At 40.6% G+C, this 17,138-nt stretch overlaps 1 protein-coding gene across 12 annotated transcripts in view; it reads left to right on the top strand.

Annotated features, from left to right (window-relative positions):
- Reps2 (RALBP1 associated Eps domain containing 2) overlaps nucleotides 1-17,138 on the top strand; it is a 321,626-nt gene that overhangs the window by 181,920 nt on the left and 122,568 nt on the right. For all 12 annotated transcript variants that reach the window (XM_050160594.1, XM_050160589.1, XM_050160591.1 and 9 more), the window contains exons 6-8: nucleotides 8,919-9,057; nucleotides 12,767-12,830; nucleotides 15,526-15,668. In XM_050160594.1, the coding sequence (XP_050016551.1) occupies nucleotides 8,919-9,057; nucleotides 12,767-12,830; nucleotides 15,526-15,668 (346 nt within the window). The remainder of the gene's footprint in view (nucleotides 1-8,918; nucleotides 9,058-12,766; nucleotides 12,831-15,525; nucleotides 15,669-17,138) is intronic.

Genomic DNA, 17,138 nt, shown 5'->3' with positions numbered 1-17,138 from the left:
ACTAGGGAGGTGGAGATAGGAGTGATATGGCTTGGCAGAGAGAGGAATCTAAAGGGGAAGAGAGACAGGAACTCAGGGGAGTGTGGAGTCTGAGGTTGGTGGAGAGCATTGTGGGATCTCCCCTTTGTTTGTCTGAGCTTTGGTAGAAGTAAGATTTCTCTAGTGCCTTGGCTGCTTTGCTTTTCTGATCTTCAATTTGAACCCCAATATCTGTCTCTGGGTTTTTATCACTCATGTTACACAGTGGGCATATATTGCCAGCCTAGTCATTGCTGTGAGAATTTAGATTCTCTTTAGAGCTGGCAAGTCTGTGCTGCACATTAGGGTCAGAGAGATTTCTGCAGTTTAACATTGACCTAAGATGGTGAAATTAGAGCCCTAAATTACATTGGAAAATTATGGCTAAAAGTAGTTTTCTATTGTTTTTTTGATAAAACTTCAAAGGGAGTTTAGTCTAAAATCACTCCACCTTCATGGGTGAAATGGCTGAACTCTGAGGCAGTAGCATTTACAGGAGTCCGCTAGGGTAGGTAATCTTGTTGTCTAAGCAGAAATGGTCTATGACTGAAAGAGTATGCATGCCCTTTAAACATTCTACTGAACAATACTTGTAATTCATATTAGTCACCTTTGTGAACTTCACCTTTGTGGATTTTATTGACAGTATTACTTTTTAACGAGTCTTTTGATGTCTCTTTCATTACAAACAGCACATTTTCCCTAGAGATAATGATTTGAGGCACCAAATATTTGTATTTTATTTGAAATAAAATCAAGGAGTTGAATGTTTTAAATACAAGCAAATCTAATTCTCCTGTGTCTAGAGAAACTGAATAATGAGCCATATGTTTGTAGATTATGTAGACAGATGTGGAAGAATTCTCTTTCTCCTCATGTTCTTTTTTGGGTTTTCTTTTTGGAGACAGGATCTCATGTAGCTCAGTCTGACTTCAAACTCACTTTGTAGCCAGTGCTTGTTTTAAACTCCTGGTCTTTTTGCATCTACCTCCAGAGTGCTGGGATGATAGATGTGTAGCACCACACCTGGTTACTCACAGATTTTTTTTTCTTAAAAATACTGGCAGAGTTCAAAATTGACTTCAAGCAACAAATATCTCTGCCTAACCAACAAACACAATAGAGCTAGACTTGAAGTAGGCAGGCTTCTTAGGATGTGCTTGAAGGTAGAGCCTCTCCTGGTCCTGGCTTCTGTTTGGGTGGCTGAGTCTCCACAGAATGTCCACTCCCACTTCTCAGTGCCCTCAGTCTTTGCTATTTTCTTTTAAGTGACGGACTTTTCAGGTCTTTATTTATAACACCATGTTGATTGCCGTGGTTGATTGGGGGTCATCTCAGAAGTGATGATTCTCTGTGTCTGGGTCCTGCAGTGAGATGGCCCTTAGCCACTGATAAAGAGGCACTATTTTGCCATTTCAGTTCTGGAGTGGGCCTTTTGTCCTGATGGCGATGCGTGGGTTCTGTTCTCTTCCAGTTCTTTCCTAGCCCTCCTTACCTGCAAAACCACATTTGTCTCTGGCTTCAGTTGTTCAAATGGTTGTAAATGTCCTTCCTGTCTTTAGTCTTCCTGAGTCATTTTCAATGAAAGGATCTTTTTGTGCTGGAATCTGATTATCTGATTGTCCTGTTGAATATTATCTGTGGTTCACTACTGTCTATGTCTTCTAACTCTGAGCTCTACTTCCACCTGGACCATATTGAGGTAACTCCACTCACATCCCTGATGCACTGGAAGTGTTTGTGACCCAAAATGGAGCTGCTTCTAGGATATGATAATTTAATGTTTTGATGTCTTTGTGAAGGCCACTTTCTTTGTTTGCCTTATCCTGCATGTACTGTGGCTTTCCTTCTTATACTTGAGGTTGCTTTGAATCACCCAGAGGGTTGAATAGTCCTGAGTCCTACTCACCGGCTGTCTGGTTCATTAGGAGATTGGGGTTAGACCTTAGGACTTGCATTTCTCACACGTCTCCTACGCATATTGATACGTGTGGGGATCAGTAGGAAAGACCAGGGTACCTCATGCTATCAAAAACACTTCCCTTCCTGTTTTGAGATTGCCTGTCTACCTTTCTTCCTTACTGGGCATTACATTTTCTGAGGAAAAGAATATGTTTGTCTATCAGTATGTTTCCTGCAACTAAGGTCTGGGTTTGTTGGTATTCAAAAAGTGTCTGTTGAATGGGTGAGTGAACATGTCACTGTTTATACAATGAAGTTTGACTTATTTTTCTTCTTCTAATGGGTCAGTTTTGGGGAATATTTCACTTTCCTGAAGTGTGGGAAGTCATTTCGCCCTCTGTATGCCATTATCAATCTGTTCTTGAAGTAACTCAGTAGATACGGAGCACAAAACTCCCACGAAGATTAGACCATAAGTCACATACAGAAAGACAGACAGAGCTCATAATTGATAGCGCTCAAACTTTAAAAATATCAAACTTTTCTTTTTATTTTAAAATTTTCTTTATTTTTGAGGATTTCATATATGTATACAACAAAATGATCACAACTACATCCCATTTCCTCCTACAGTTCCCTCACACTCCCTAAAACCCAGTTCATTTTTAATGTATTTTTATTTCTTTTTTGAGAATTTCATGAGCACTGTATTTCTGTCATTCCCTCCTCCCAAAACTCTTCCCATGTGCCCCCACTCTTTCAAATTCAGCCTCGTTTTCTTTAATTACTATTGTTAATGTGTATACATATAATCCTTTAATTATATAAATATAACCTGCTTAATTCATTTAGTGTTGCTCTAATATGCATGTTTTATAGATGACCATTTGACCATTTGGAGTTTGATAGCCAGTTAGGGAGCTTATCCTTGGGGAACACTATTCTACATCTCTCAGCACTCAATTATCTGTAGCGCTTTATCTAGGGGGGTGAAGGCTTGTGAGGTCTCCCTAGTTCACACTGGCATGCCAAATGGTGTTGTTGCTGTTCAGCTCGTTTGTACTACTGTCTTGTTGAGATTGCCTGGGTGCAGATTCACTGTCAGCATATGCTCTAGTGCTAGGCTTTTAAAATCTTTCTGCTTCCTAATCCTTGCTGTTTCCTGAGCCTTGTTTGTAGAGTTGTGCTGTAGATTTATCAGCTGGGTCTGGACATCTCATAGGCAGTTGTCTGCTGCGTTCTGACTCCTTGTGGCTTTCTGCAATGGTCTCTATCTGCTTCAAAGAGAAGATTCTTTGATGAGGGGTGAGAGCTACACTTCCCTCTGGGTATAAGGAGAAGTATTTACTATGCAGATAGGAATTGTACTTGTTTAGGAAAGTGGCAGTAGTAGGTTTTCCTCCAGGTGTCATTGCCTCACCAGCCATGCCTAGTTGACTAGGTTTGTAGTACCAGGCATTAATTCCCTCCTATTGAGTGGGTCTTCAGTTCAATTAGGCAGCTCTTGGTATCCCCAAGTTATGAGCACCACTATTACATCTTTCAGGATATCTTGCCATTCTGGTCATTGTCATGGCATCACAACTGGTTAGAATGCTTTTCTTCTTTGGCAATTTGCATACATTCTTTTGGTACTATGAGAGATAGCCCTCAGGGAGTAAGCTTCTAAATCAGTTACAGCTTTATTTCTCCACGCCCTATGTCTCAAATGTGTGGTCTCTTCAACAGTGGGGTCTTACATTCAAATTCTGGGAGGCAACCAAGGGCAATGGCAATAGCCCATTTTGTTTTGGAGGTGTTCCTAAACTTCCCTGACCATCAATTTCCATGCTTGATAGGGCTATTTGGAGGAATATTATCACTCCAAGTGGTATGAATTCATTGAAAATACACACAGATACACAGACACACACACACACACTTTGTATATGTGTACAGGTTTTTTAAAAAGTCTTCTTTCATAAATACATCCTGACCTTAGTTTCCCCTCCCTCCACTCTTCTCAATCTCCCCCTCCCCCAGATCCATTTCTCCTCTGTTTTCTTTCATAAAAGAGCAGGCCTCCCAGGGATATCAACCGAATATGCCATAACAAGACACAACGAGGCACACACCTTCATATCGGAGCTGGGAGAGGCAAGCCAGTAGGAGGAAAAGTTTTTTCTCATTAAAAATTGTTTAGAGGGATTAGAGAGAGAGCTCAGGAGTTAAGAGCACTGGCTGCTCTTTCAGAGGACCCAAGTTTGATTGCTAGCATGGTTGTGCATAACTATCTGTAACTCCAGTCTCAGGGTATCCAATACCTTCTTTTGGTCTCTGAGGACATTGCACCCATGTGCAGAGACATACATGCAGGCAAAGCACCCACACACATAAATGGAAAATAAATGAAAAAGAGAATAATATAGAGCCGTGAGTGTTTCCATATCTGTTTCAGTATAAGCTACAGTCAGGGGCCAATTTAAGCTTGTTAATGAAAGTAGACTTGATATACCCTTGTGCATCTCTGATATACCTGCTAGGTACTGTACATAGGATAAAGCATGATTTGTCAGAGTTCTAGCTCTTGAAATCTTGCAACAATACTTAAAATTATTTGAAATGCTCAAATTATGTAGTATTCATCATGGTTATCATCAAATAGTATTTCTTTCTTTCTTTCTTTCTTTCTTTTTTTTTTGGTTTTTCGAGACAGGGTTTCTCTGTGGTTTTGGAGCCTGTCCCGGAACTAGCTCTTGTAGACCAGGTTGGTCTCAAACTCACAGAGATCCGCCTGCCTCTGCCTCCCAAGTGCTGGGATTAAAGGCGTGTGCCACCACCGCCCGGCATCAAATAGTATTTCTTTAAAAAATCTTCAAATAACTTAGTTTGTTAAATAAATTGGTAAACAAGGAGCATAGGTTAGCAGGTTTAATGTAGGTGACTAAAGGACCATAGTGTTCAGATGCCTTCCCTTTGTTGTAAGACCTTTGGGGTCCTAGGAACTTAGAATGTTCCTTGGCACTTTATGCTTTTTTTAGAAATGAGTGGTTTATGTTCTCATGGGAATAAAAAAAAAAAGAGAGAGCGCGATCAGGAGCAGAGTAGCCTGGTGGTTTTTTCTTTAAAATTTGTTTAAGTGTGTGTGTGAGTGTATGTGTGCGTCCATGTCATAATGTATATGTAGAGGTCAGAGGATAACTTGGAAAAGCTAGTTTGGTTTCTTTCTTTTAGCAGATTGGTCTTGAGGATCGCACTGTGGTTGTCAGGCATGGCAGCATGCATCTTTACCATATCAAGCCATATTGACAATCCTGAAGTTCCTTTAATAGTTTTTTCTTTTAAAACATTTTTAAATATGTGTGTATTTGTGAGCGCATTTGTGTGGAGGTCAGAGGACAACCTCTGGGCATCAGTTCTGTTCTTGTGGGCTTTGGGGATCAAACTGAGGTTGTCAGTCTTATGTGCTGTCAGCTCTTTCTTGATGAGCATCTTGCCAGTCCCTGTAGGGATTGAGTTTCCTCCTTTCCTCCCTTCCTCCCTCCCTCCCTCTCTCCGTCTATCTGTCTCTCTGTCTCTCTCGCTGTATATTTTTAAAGAGAATATGAGTTTATTCTGTAGCCATTTTGAGTGGCCATGGCCTGGGAACATGGAACACAGATTTATGTTACCTCAAATTCCATGTTGTAACATTGAAACAATTTCATGATGTTTTTATAGTTTTATGGAACAAAGAAAGCTATAAATCAAGGCAAGTTTAAATTACATTAGTGGGTACACCTGAGAGGGAGGTACAGCAAGATGGAAGAAGCTTTTTTACAGGCTCAGGATGACATCTGTTGACAGTCTTAGCTTTTGAATTGGTAGAAACTAGTAGTCTGCTAAGTTAATAGTTTCTAAAAGGGTTTTAACTATTAGTCCCAAGATCTTAGTTCTGACAAAAAGGTAGTGAGCAAGGATTGGCTATTCTGGAGGGCTAGAACTTAGCCCAAGATTTGGTAACTAGTCTCTGGACCTGCAACATCCCAGTCTCTCCACAGTCCTGTAGTTCTAATCAGTTAGACTCAGCTTCTCTTCTTTGTCTTCATACTCCTTCTTCCATTATGGGTCTTTTAGATCTCCTTTTGTCCTTTTGCTCACTTGTCTTTTAGCTCCTAACAACCTTATAACTCTTTTACCTGTTACTCTTAGTTTTTGAGATACATTATTACCTGTAGAACTTGAATTGTCTATACAGCCAAGCTTGGCCTTAAACTCATAATCCCCTGCCTCAGCCTCCTGGTTGCAGGGATTATAGTCATGCACCACACTCCTGTCTCTGTATCACTTCTGTTCCAATCTCAAGGATCTCCTGGCCTTTTCATACCTTTTTTTTCAGGTTTTTTTAAAATTTTTTTTCTTATTAAAGATTTCTGTCTCTTCCCCACCACCACCTCCCCTTTCCCTCCCCCTCCCCTAATCAAGTCCCCCTCCTTCGTCTGCCCAAAGAGCAATCAGGGTTCCCTGCCCTGTGGGAAGTCCAAGGACCACCCACCTCCATCCAGATTTAGTAAGGTGAGCATCCAAACTGCCTAGGCTCCCACAAAGCCAGTACGTGCAGTAGGATCAAAAACCCATTGCCATTGTTCTTGAGTTCTCAGTAGTCCTCCTTGTCCGCTATGTTCAGCGAGTCCAGTTTTATCCCATGCTTTTTCAGACCCAGGTCAGCTGGCCTTGGTGAGTTCCCGATAGAACATCCCCATTGTTTGCACCTGGCCCTTGCTCAGAATCATGGCCTGGCTGTCTATATGTTCAGGTTTACTTTCTCTGCTTGTTGGTCTGTATATTTATTATTTATATCTTTAAGAATGAACATCTCATTTCTTCTTTCAAGAAAAGAACTCTCTATGCCAAAGTGTCTCAGATGTCAGTGTGTTGTATGCACATGCGCTTTTATTCCAAATTAGTCAGATGATACCAGATATGGGTCAGGTCATTCATCCACATGTGCCTGCTGACCTTAGCTTTGTAATAGACTTGTTGGGACAGGAATGACATATGTTAGGGTGTAAGCATGGCTGTGGGCATGGTAGGGATATGAAGATGGCCCTTTGGAGCAGGAGGATGTGGGAAAGGGGAGATTTGATCAGCCTATCACCAGAGGAAGAGTTTCCTGGGAAGAAGAGCTAAGTTTGGTCGGTCAGACATGTTGAGCACATGGGCAGTTGGAAACCTACCAAGTGAGCAAAGAGTAGCATGGATTATAGAGTCTTGCGGGCCAGTTAGAGGAGGTGGACTATTATGAGAACAGCAGATAATCTCATAGGCTTGTGTTTTGGTCCTGGAGATTGATCCCAGGGCCATACACATGCTGGATAAGTGCTTTACCTCACCAGGAAGATTACCGTCAAGATGACTGTAGAGTTTTAAGCAGAGGAATCAAACACCTTCTCCTGTTTATTCCAGATTCTTTCTGTCAGATAGCTTGAGTCCTATTTTCAAACTTCTAACACTATCCAGGCATGAAGTGATACAGATAGGGAAGAAAGGATCTGTTTATGAAGCTGGAGAAAGAGCCACCATGGCTAACATTAACAGCAACTAGCTAGCGTGCCTTCATTCTCAGGAGAGAAGGAACACACTCCAGGGGAGCAGGAACTTCCATTTGGTACCAAGTGATGCAGCAGCTCAACAATTAGCACAGAGATGTCTGTGCGGTGATAACATCTCTTCCTTCAGCCTAGTTTACTTTTGCCTTCCTTGTGGCCACCTCTTGGTTCAATGGACATGGCCTTTGGTAAAAATATGTGTTCTTGGTGTAGATGGGAAGGATGGAGAAAAGCCCTAGATGTTTCTTTCTACACTTCCATTTGGCTTCCGTCCCCAGAGCCTAGTATAGCTTTTGTTTTCTCCTCTATTGGGTCTCTGAACTTCTGAGCTCTTAAATCTTCAAATTTGGCATGCCTGCCCTCTAGTGGCAGGTTTGATGCACCCTCTTGTTACCCTGCTGATGGCAATACCATGGTAGTTGCCACAACTCAGCTTTGTATTTAGTAAGTATTCCCAACTCACACATGTGAAGGACAGATTCAGTGATGCTGACTTGGCACTTATGTAGGACCCAGAGACATGGGTTTCACTTGAAAAATTTGACACCTGGATTTATATAATGCAAATACAGCAGGAATAAAGAAAACATTAACTCACTTATTGTAGCTCATGCTTATAACCCCAGCGCCCAGAAGTATGAGGCAGAATTACAAGAAATCCAGTACCAATTTTGGCTACAAATTAATAAGTTCTAGGTAATCATGAGGTACAATGTGAGATCTAGTCTCCAAAAAAGGAACAAAAGAAAAAAACAAAAAAGATTATGTGGTTATAGCTGTGTCCATATTCTGTGCAGAGCAGTAGAGAATCTGAGGCTAGTGAGCTGCTCAGCAGATAAAGCACTTGCTATGCAAGCACGAGGAGCAGAGTTCGGATCCCCAGAACCCATGTAATGTCTGTTGGGCATGGTAGCCTGCCTGCAGTTTTAGTTCTTGGAATGTGGAGACCGGAATCAAGCTACTAGCTAGGCTAGCTTTAACAGAGAACTAAAGGTTCAGCTGAGAGACCTTGTCTTAGTACATGAGGTGATGACCAGTTGAGGAAGACTCCTGATATCAGCTTTGGGCTACCATACATGTGAAAACATTACTATTTTGTTATCCACTTAGATAATCTAAAATCAAAATGTGATGAATAGCCGAAGATAAGAAAGGTTGTCTTTTAAAACTCATCTTTTAAGACGTTGGAAAATTTCCATCAGTGTTTAACTATTTACTGTTTCAAGTTCAGTAATGTTAATTTTGAAGGTACAAGAAAGCATAAAGCTTGATACCTACTTTTTATCATAGTTTATATTGTGGTTTAGTTCTTATTATGAGGCAGTTATATGTAGTCCCTTGAGGAAAATTGAAGAGAAATACAAAATAACTTTCATTGCTATTTAAGTCTCATTTCATGAAAGGAAGGTTCTGTGAACACTGTTTTTAAAGTCCTTTTCAGTGGAGAGAGAACTGCAGGATAACAGCACTAATTACCCGGATGAGCCCTGGAGGATAACAGAAGAACAGCGGGAGTACTATGTCAATCAGTTCCGGTCCCTCCAGCCAGACCCGAGTTCCTTCATTTCAGGTGAGAGAACATGGTGTCCTGGTACATGATTCCCATGTGAGTAATGGAGAACATCTTGAGAAACAGTTGATACAAAATGAGTATAGCAACCTTTTCTGATTCTGATTTGTATTCCTCTAAGGTAGAATTCCTTATCAAATGTAAGTCATGCAGAAAAAAATATGGTAACGAGCCTGGGAGAATTATACTGCTGTTGCAGAAGGGTTAGGTGGGAATTTGGGGGAACTTGGTTTAGACCCTGCACCTTCTCAGTGAAAGCACTTGAAATAGTAGATGATAATGCCAAGGGACACCTTAAATTGCTTACTGATTGTATTAGAGTCAGGGCAAAGACAAATACATTATTCCAGCTCATGTCTCCTAAAGTTTTATGCTCCCTAGAAGAGTAGGCTCATGCTCATTTCCTTGGTTCATGTCTTTCTTCCCTGGTTTTTGAAATTAGGATATGAGAGAAAAACTGGCCAGCATTTTCTCGATGGCAGTTCTTCTGTATTATTTCCAGATATCTGCATTCCTGTTGTGCCCTCATGGAAATTCCAGCTGAGAGGAATTGATTTAATTCCCATGTGCCTACATTTTACGAGGCTAAACAAACAGTGAAATAGTAGAGTCTGGAAGAAAAATATATAAAACTTTCATCTTACACTTCAATTTTAAAGAATAGCAGTGTGGTTTTGATCATTCTAAACTAACAGTGAAGCATGGATTAAGACTAATTTTCTAGGGCTGGAGAGATGGCTCAGAGGTTTAGAGCACCGGCTGCTCTTCCAGAGGTCCTGAGTTCAATTCCCAGCAACCACATGGTGGCTCCTAGCCATCTGTAATGAGATCTGGTGCCCTCTTCTGGCCAGCAAGCATACAGATAGAACACTGTATACATAATAAATAAATAAATCTTTAAAAAAAGACCAATTTTCTCTGAAATAAGGTATATAATTGATATATTCTTGTATATGTAAAGACAACCATCGTTTTGATAATTGTGGGGTGACGGCATTATGGAAGGTAGGATAGTATAGAAATAACAAATGAATTTTACTATTATTATTTAGAAAAGACAAACAGAAATCCAGATTACACATATTGACAATGGGATAACCTTAGCTCTTGCTCAACTAAGTCCTTTCACAACATATGCAGATATTTAGCCAAATATGAATAAGTAGTTGTTAGAAGTATTTTTTATTTTCTTTCAGCCTTTTTATTTTTGAAAAATTTCATGTGTAGATACAACTTGACATGCCACTATTAACAAATCTCCATGGACAAGTGTCAGCAATTTTATCTTTATCTTTATTCCCTCTCAGCCCATGCCAGATTATTTGATTTGAAAAATATTATGGGATATATCTTTGGGTCTCTTAAAAAACATAACCAGAACTCACTGGTACATGTGAGAAAAAATTACTGATTCTTTAATAAATCAAGTCTTCATTGTTCAAATTTTTCTGATTGTTTTGTTAGTTCCTTTAAAATGTTTAATTTGATCATAATGAAGGCATCTCTTAATGACAGTTAACTAACATCTTTTAAAATAAACATCTTAGTTGACATATAATTAATTTAAACCTTGCAGCTCAGTGGTTTTAGTTCAGTTTCAGACTAGATTCATAACCCAAATTTAGAACCTTTCCCTCACTCCTCTATAATCCAGCCACTTAGTAGCAGTTATTCCCTACTCCTGTCTTCTCCACCTCCTGGTCCTAGGACACTTATTAATGTACTTTCTTTCTCTAGATTTATAAATTTTAGACTTTTTTTTTTATATAAATGGAGTCTCTTTTTCCGGTGGCTCGATGGTAGAGCTGGGGTGCAAGTACATGAGCACATCTCACTTGACACTCAAAGGAGAGAGCACTCGGGCTTTCTCCTTAGCTGGTGGCATCTGCGACAATGCTGAACTTGATAGCTGTCAGTCAGCTTCCCAGTGCCGTCCACTTAACTTTTTCGAGACTCTATGGTCCAATAGTCTCCTATGTGAAAACCTGCACTAGCTAGTGGGTGGGGTCTACTGTGCTTTGAAGAGAAATGTTCCAGCAGCAAACAGACAGGTAGGAGAAGAGAGTGTCTTTATATCTTGGTCACTGTAGAAGAGTTTGTAAAGAGGATGAAATTCGGTCAAGTGGCCCAAGGTGGTTGGTTGCATTGGTAGCCAAGATCATGTGATAGCATTTGTGATACGGTGCTTTTGAGAAGAAGGCTCATTGGGTTTTGATACTTTGATTTTGATTCTTAATAATTTATCAGAAGAAAATATTGCTTTAGGATCCATTATAATTATTTTTAAAATTTATTTTATTTTGTTTTGTTTTTGAGACAGTGTCCCACTGTATAACCCTTGCTGTTTTGGAACTTGCTCCATAGGCTAGGCTAGCCTCAAACTCACAGAGACCTTCCTGCCTCTGTATACCAAGTGCTGGGGTTAAATGTGTGCAGGCCGTGCCTGGCCTGCTTTTTGTTTGTTTGTTTTTTAGTGCTGGGGGCATGGATTCCAGGGCTTTGCATATGACAGTCAAGTACTCTGCCACCAACTACATTCCCACCTATTCCTATTGTTTTAAAGCCAATTAGAAAACACGTAATTATTGTGGGAGACTTTTGACTTAGTTAAGAACAACTTAGTGCTTTAATGCTCTCTTGTGTTAGAAATCAGGCTTTTGAATTGGGAAGGTGCTAAGGGCTGGAAGCATGAAAGAGCAGTGTGGCTGGGACAGTGTAATGACAGCTCTATTTTAACTGACAGAGGTAAATTTACAGTGAAAAGAGTCCTGGATGGATTCTTCAATGTGCCATCAAGGGATGTTAAAGTTCATCAAAAATATTTCTCAAAATATAAGCAAAGAGGTCAAGACCATGATGGGTTCACCCACTGAAACATTTTACCTGAGCTAATGGGAGCTCAGCAACTCCAGCCAGACAGGGAAGGAACCAGCATAGGACCAGACTAGTCCCTCTGACTGTGGGTGACAGTTGCATGGCTGGGGCAGACTGAGGGGTCACTGGCAGTGGTACCAGGATTTGTCCCTGCTGCTTGTACTGGCTTTTGGGAACCCATTCTCTTTGGATGGATACCTTGCTCAGTCTAGATATAGTAGGGAGGGTCTTGGACCTGCCCCAAAGCAATGTTCCTCTCCGAGGAGTGGAGAGGAGGAGAGGGAGTGGTAACTGGGATTGATATGTAAAATGAAAAAAGATAGCTTGTTTTCTTTTTAAAAAATAAAAAAAATATTTCTCAAGCTGTTTCTCTTGTTTCTGGTGGAATTAGTGATGCCCTTTTCTTTTTGCTTATCATTTGCCATGCTCTGCATTGTCTTTCCATTCTTTAAGTATAAAACTGAACATATTTTTACTTAAGTAATTTTGAAGGTTTTTTTTAGGAATTTTTAATAAAAATGTGCAGTTTTGATAGAAGCAAAGGAAAAATTTACATGGTTTGTACTTGTCATGAGCATTTTGTCATTGCTTCTTTTTATATATGCTATATTCCTCTTATTTGTCTTTTTATCATTTTGCAACAGTGCCCTCAGAGGTGCTAGGCAAGCCACATGCTGCTCTTATGAAAGTCCTGTGATTTGTTGTTGCTTGTAAAGTAAATGCATTTGTGGTTATTTGGTAGAGATTGCTGAATGGAAAAGTGGTGATTGGCTTGCACATAGAAGCTGCTCAAGACAAAGAACTAATGGCTTATTTAAACAATGGCTTTTGACAGGGTCTGTGGCCAAGAACTTCTTCACCAAATCCAAGCTCTCCATCCCAGAACTCTCTTATATCTGGTGAGTACGATTACTGCCAAGTGGTATCATATGCTCATCTTTTAGTGCTTTTGAAAGTCTTAACTTTTTAAGATGTGATTTTTATTTGCTTTGAGACAGAGTTTCACTCTGTAGCCCAGGCTGACCTGTAACTCACTGTGTAACCCAGACTGGCCTCAGACTTGTAGCAAGTGCCATGCCTCAGCCTCTCAAGTAAGTTTGGTTTTTGAATTTTTTGTTGGTGTTAAGGTTTGAATCCAGGACATCACACATACCAGGCAAGTGATCCACTGATGAACCACACTCCCAGCCCTGAAAAGTTTATTTTTGAATGATTTTTAAAAACAGATTGAGAGTGAACAGAATTCAGGGTTTTGTTGCTATGGAGATTAAATAATTATATGAAAAAGTCAATGAACAGTATCAGGTGTATACTATAAACTAAGGGTTAGCTACTTAGTTTAGAAGTAATTTCCTCAGGCTGGAGAGATGTTATTCTAGAAGAGCAGATTTTTGGTTCCCAGCACCCATATATCACTCCTGACTACTTGTAATTCCAGCTGCAGGGGATTCAATACTCTTCTGGTCTCTTAGGGCACTGTATTCATATGGCACACATATACGGACATACATATATATGCAAAAGTAATTGCCTACTTATTACTCTTTGTCATCCTGACTTCAGCCTAGGCAGCTGCGCACATGTGAGATACTATGTCATATATTTTATTTTTATATATATATTTTTTACTTAGTGTGAGGCAAGAATCCAGAGGACTTTGAAAAGCCATTTTTCATAATATTTTATAAGGCAGAGTGAACAGAAGGTCCAAGAACATTTTGGAATGAAGTGAAATTTGTCTATTCTAGATGCCTGTGAACTTTGTAAATTTGGCAGGTGTTTCACAGCTGGGCCCCAATTCAGCATTTGCAGCTGCAGTGTCGGCTCTGCCTTGCTACAGAGGCCTGCCACAGTTGTAACTCCAGGAGGGCGGTGCTGCAATGCTCCAGATGGTTCTTTTTGCATCTATGAAAATGCTCAGCCCCATAAACTGCTGCCTTTGTGGATTATAAATATATATTAAAACATTGGAATATTTATGTAAAGCTTTTTCATGAGGCATTACAAAATCACAATAGAATTTAGGATCGCACACCACATATTGTGCAATATTGTTGAAAAATTATTCCAGTCATACTGTGCATGCCAGTGTAGCTGGGATTTTGAGCTGGATTTAGGTTCTTCAGCCATATACATATAATCTGGCTTTTTTATAGTATAGTTTTTTTTTTTTGCAACAGGACTTATGTTAAGATTTTAAGGGTAGGGAAAAATGACCATTTTAAAAAAGAATATAGTCTGTTTTGGCAGAACTCCCAGCCTTGCCCAGTGAGGCTTCCTGTCTTTTTGTTGAGATAAATGCATGAAGGCTAAATGGCATACTCTCTATCCAGCATCCGAAGCAGTTCCCAGATGCCTCACCCTGGGGAGCAGCTGTCTCAGGGCTGATGCATTCTGAATTAGAGCAAGAGTCTCAGGGGGAATAGGAGGATGCGAATGGTCCGAAGCAAAGTTACAGACCTTCCCTTAGAGATTTTTTTTTTTTACTTTTCCAATAGCAACATCTTTTTAGTACATCTCACACGAGTCTCTCTCTATACTTGTCCCAATACAAGTATGCTTGTGTCTGTATACCACAGAGATAATGGTGCTTAACAGATCTTAGTTCTTTTGTCAAGTAGGTTTCTTTTGTGTCTTTTAGCGAGAGACAGTGACTGAAGTGATGACAAGTCTTTTCCAAGACTCCCTTTCCTCATGGTTGTCTTTGCCAGTTTCAGCCTTTTCTAGTTGGTACTTTTATATCAAAACACGAGCAACCAGTGTTTCTTGAACCTGTTTGTATTTCTATACACACATCCTCTCTCTTGTTCTCTTGTTTTCTCTGTCCTCCTTGCTCTCGTTGTCTCTTGCTTTCTCTGTTCTTTCTCCCTTTCCATCTCTTCCCTCTTTCTTCTTCCCTTGCCTCATCCTGTCTCTTGTCTCTGTGTTTTCAACCAGGGTCCCATGTACTTCAGACTGACTTTGAAATTACTATGTAGTTAAGGCTAGTCTTGAACTTTTGATCCTCCTGCCATTGCCTCCCAAGTGCTGGACTTACAGATATGTACCATCATGACCAGCTCTCTGAGAAGTTCTCATACAGAGACTAACTTGCTACCAAAATGCACACTATTTGAAAACATTAAGGTTTTTCCTTAAAACCTAAAAAAATAAACCCGAAGTGCCCATGTCCAGGCTCTGAATGAAAGCCGTAGCGGCTGAGTGTCTACTTCCTTGGCTCTTTTCCACATTAAGTCCAGCACTCTTCACGCTGCACAGCCTGCACTTATCGAGCGACTGTCAGGTAACTGCAGAACCCCAGACATCACTTTTTTCCTTTTCTTTTCTCTCTAGAGTTCTCTCCTATGCCTTGTCTCAGTGTCGACCTATCAAAGAGCTTGAAGAATTTCCATTTTTTATCTACAAAGTGCTACTGATGATACTGCCAAAGAGCAGCTTGTTTTCTTCCTCTGAGTGCCCCTTGGGATTTCACATTGGTTTGCCTAGGGAACTTTGAGGATACCACAGGCCATGGGCAGGAATCTGGGATCTCTCTGTGTGTGTGTTTGAGGCTGATGCTGCATGACAGGTACTCATGACATCTCTTGTCTCTAGGGAACTCAGTGATGCTGACTGTGATGGAGCCCTGACCTTGCCTGAGTTTTGTGCTGCGTTTCATCTCATTGTAGCACGGAAGAACGGCTACCCACTGCCAGAGAGCCTGCCTCCGACTTTGCAGCCAGAGTACTTGCAAGCAGGTAAGGGCTCATTATACACCATAAACCTTAGCTATTTTTCTTAGAGGCCTAATAACAAACTCTTATTTCTTAAGATGATACCTGGACATCAGGGAGCCCTTGCCTTCTGAAGATACTTTCTTTAACTTGAGTCAGACTTTCACATGTTAGAATATGAGTTATAGGGACAGTCTAGGGAAGTATGAGCCATCTGTTCTTCTGTTTCTGGTGCCCTCTGAGTGGTTTAGAACCAGTATCACTTCTCTTTTTTATGACAGTCATGGGCAGTAATTACTAAATCCCACTGTTGATAGAAAAATAGATCTTATACTGCTGACTACAAGCTTCTCATCTTGAAACATAGCCTAGTATCTCAAAGTGGTCTTGGGTAAGGTAATTTAAAAGTACAAGGTTGTCTTTTTAGTAAGCTGATAGGGATTTTATCACATGCCATTTTACTTATAATCATAGAACTATTCCCTTTGCCCAATTAGAGAACAAAATTGTAAGGTTATATTGCATTTTTTGGTATACTGTCTATGAGCCCTTTTTGACACTTTCCTGTCTGGGTAACTGGGTGGATTCCTGAAGAAAACTTTTGTTAAAATATTTTGAGTCTTTACTGTGTGAGAGGACCTGTATTTTCTCTGTGGTATGGGAAGAGAGGAGCGGCAGGTATGCTGAGAGGTACTGAGAAGGGGTTTGGAACACTCAAGAAGGGATAGAAACGTCAAGCCTCAGTGGTTGGAGTGTATAGAACAAAGAAGAGGCCAGGATGAGGCTGAGGAGAAAAGCAGGAAACATACCATGAGCAATAGCACGGACCTGTGTTAGGCAGGTAAGTGATAAAATTAGATGTCTTGTCTGCAACGATTCTATGGGTTGCCTACCACAGACCAGAACAAGTCAAGAACAGAGGAGGTCTCAGACTGGGGAGGTGACAGTGGACACGGAGGGATAGAAGATAGGGTAGGGTTAGCTGCTAATTGTTGTCTTTTGTAGTGTTTGAAAGTGTTAGCTTCCTACACAGGACTGCCTTCTATTCGCTCCCTATTCGCTCCCGATTTGCTCCCACATGGTAGTGGTACTCCAGCTAGCACTTCAGTGTACAGCAGTGGTAGAAGGATGGGTAAGGACTAAATATATGACACCAGTTGCCAGGTAGTGGCGCATGGCTGTAATCCCAGCACTCAGGAGACAGAGGTAGGCATATCTCTGTGAGTTCAAGGCCAGTCTGTTCTAAATAGTGCATTCAAGGTTAGCCAGAGCTACAAAATTAGACTCTAATAATCAAAATTACATTAAAAGTATAGAACTGAGCCATGCAGTGGTGGGGCATGCCTTTAATCCCAGTACTCAGAGGCAGAGGCAGGTGGATCTCTGTGAGTTTGAGGCTAGCCTGGTCTACAGAGCCAACCTGGTCTACAGGAGAGCCAGAGATGCTACACAGGCAAACCCTGTCTTGAAACTGCCTCCCAAATACACCAATCA

The sequence above is a fragment of the Alexandromys fortis genome, unplaced genomic scaffold (genome assembly GCF_014885135.2).
Source record: "Alexandromys fortis isolate MF-2015 unplaced genomic scaffold, M_Fortis_MF-2015_v1.1 scaffold_120, whole genome shotgun sequence".
Classification (NCBI taxonomy): Eukaryota; Metazoa; Chordata; class Mammalia; order Rodentia; family Cricetidae; genus Alexandromys; species Alexandromys fortis.
The sequence above is the reverse complement of the archived record's forward strand: the minus strand, read 5'-3'. Positions and strand labels throughout refer to the sequence as shown.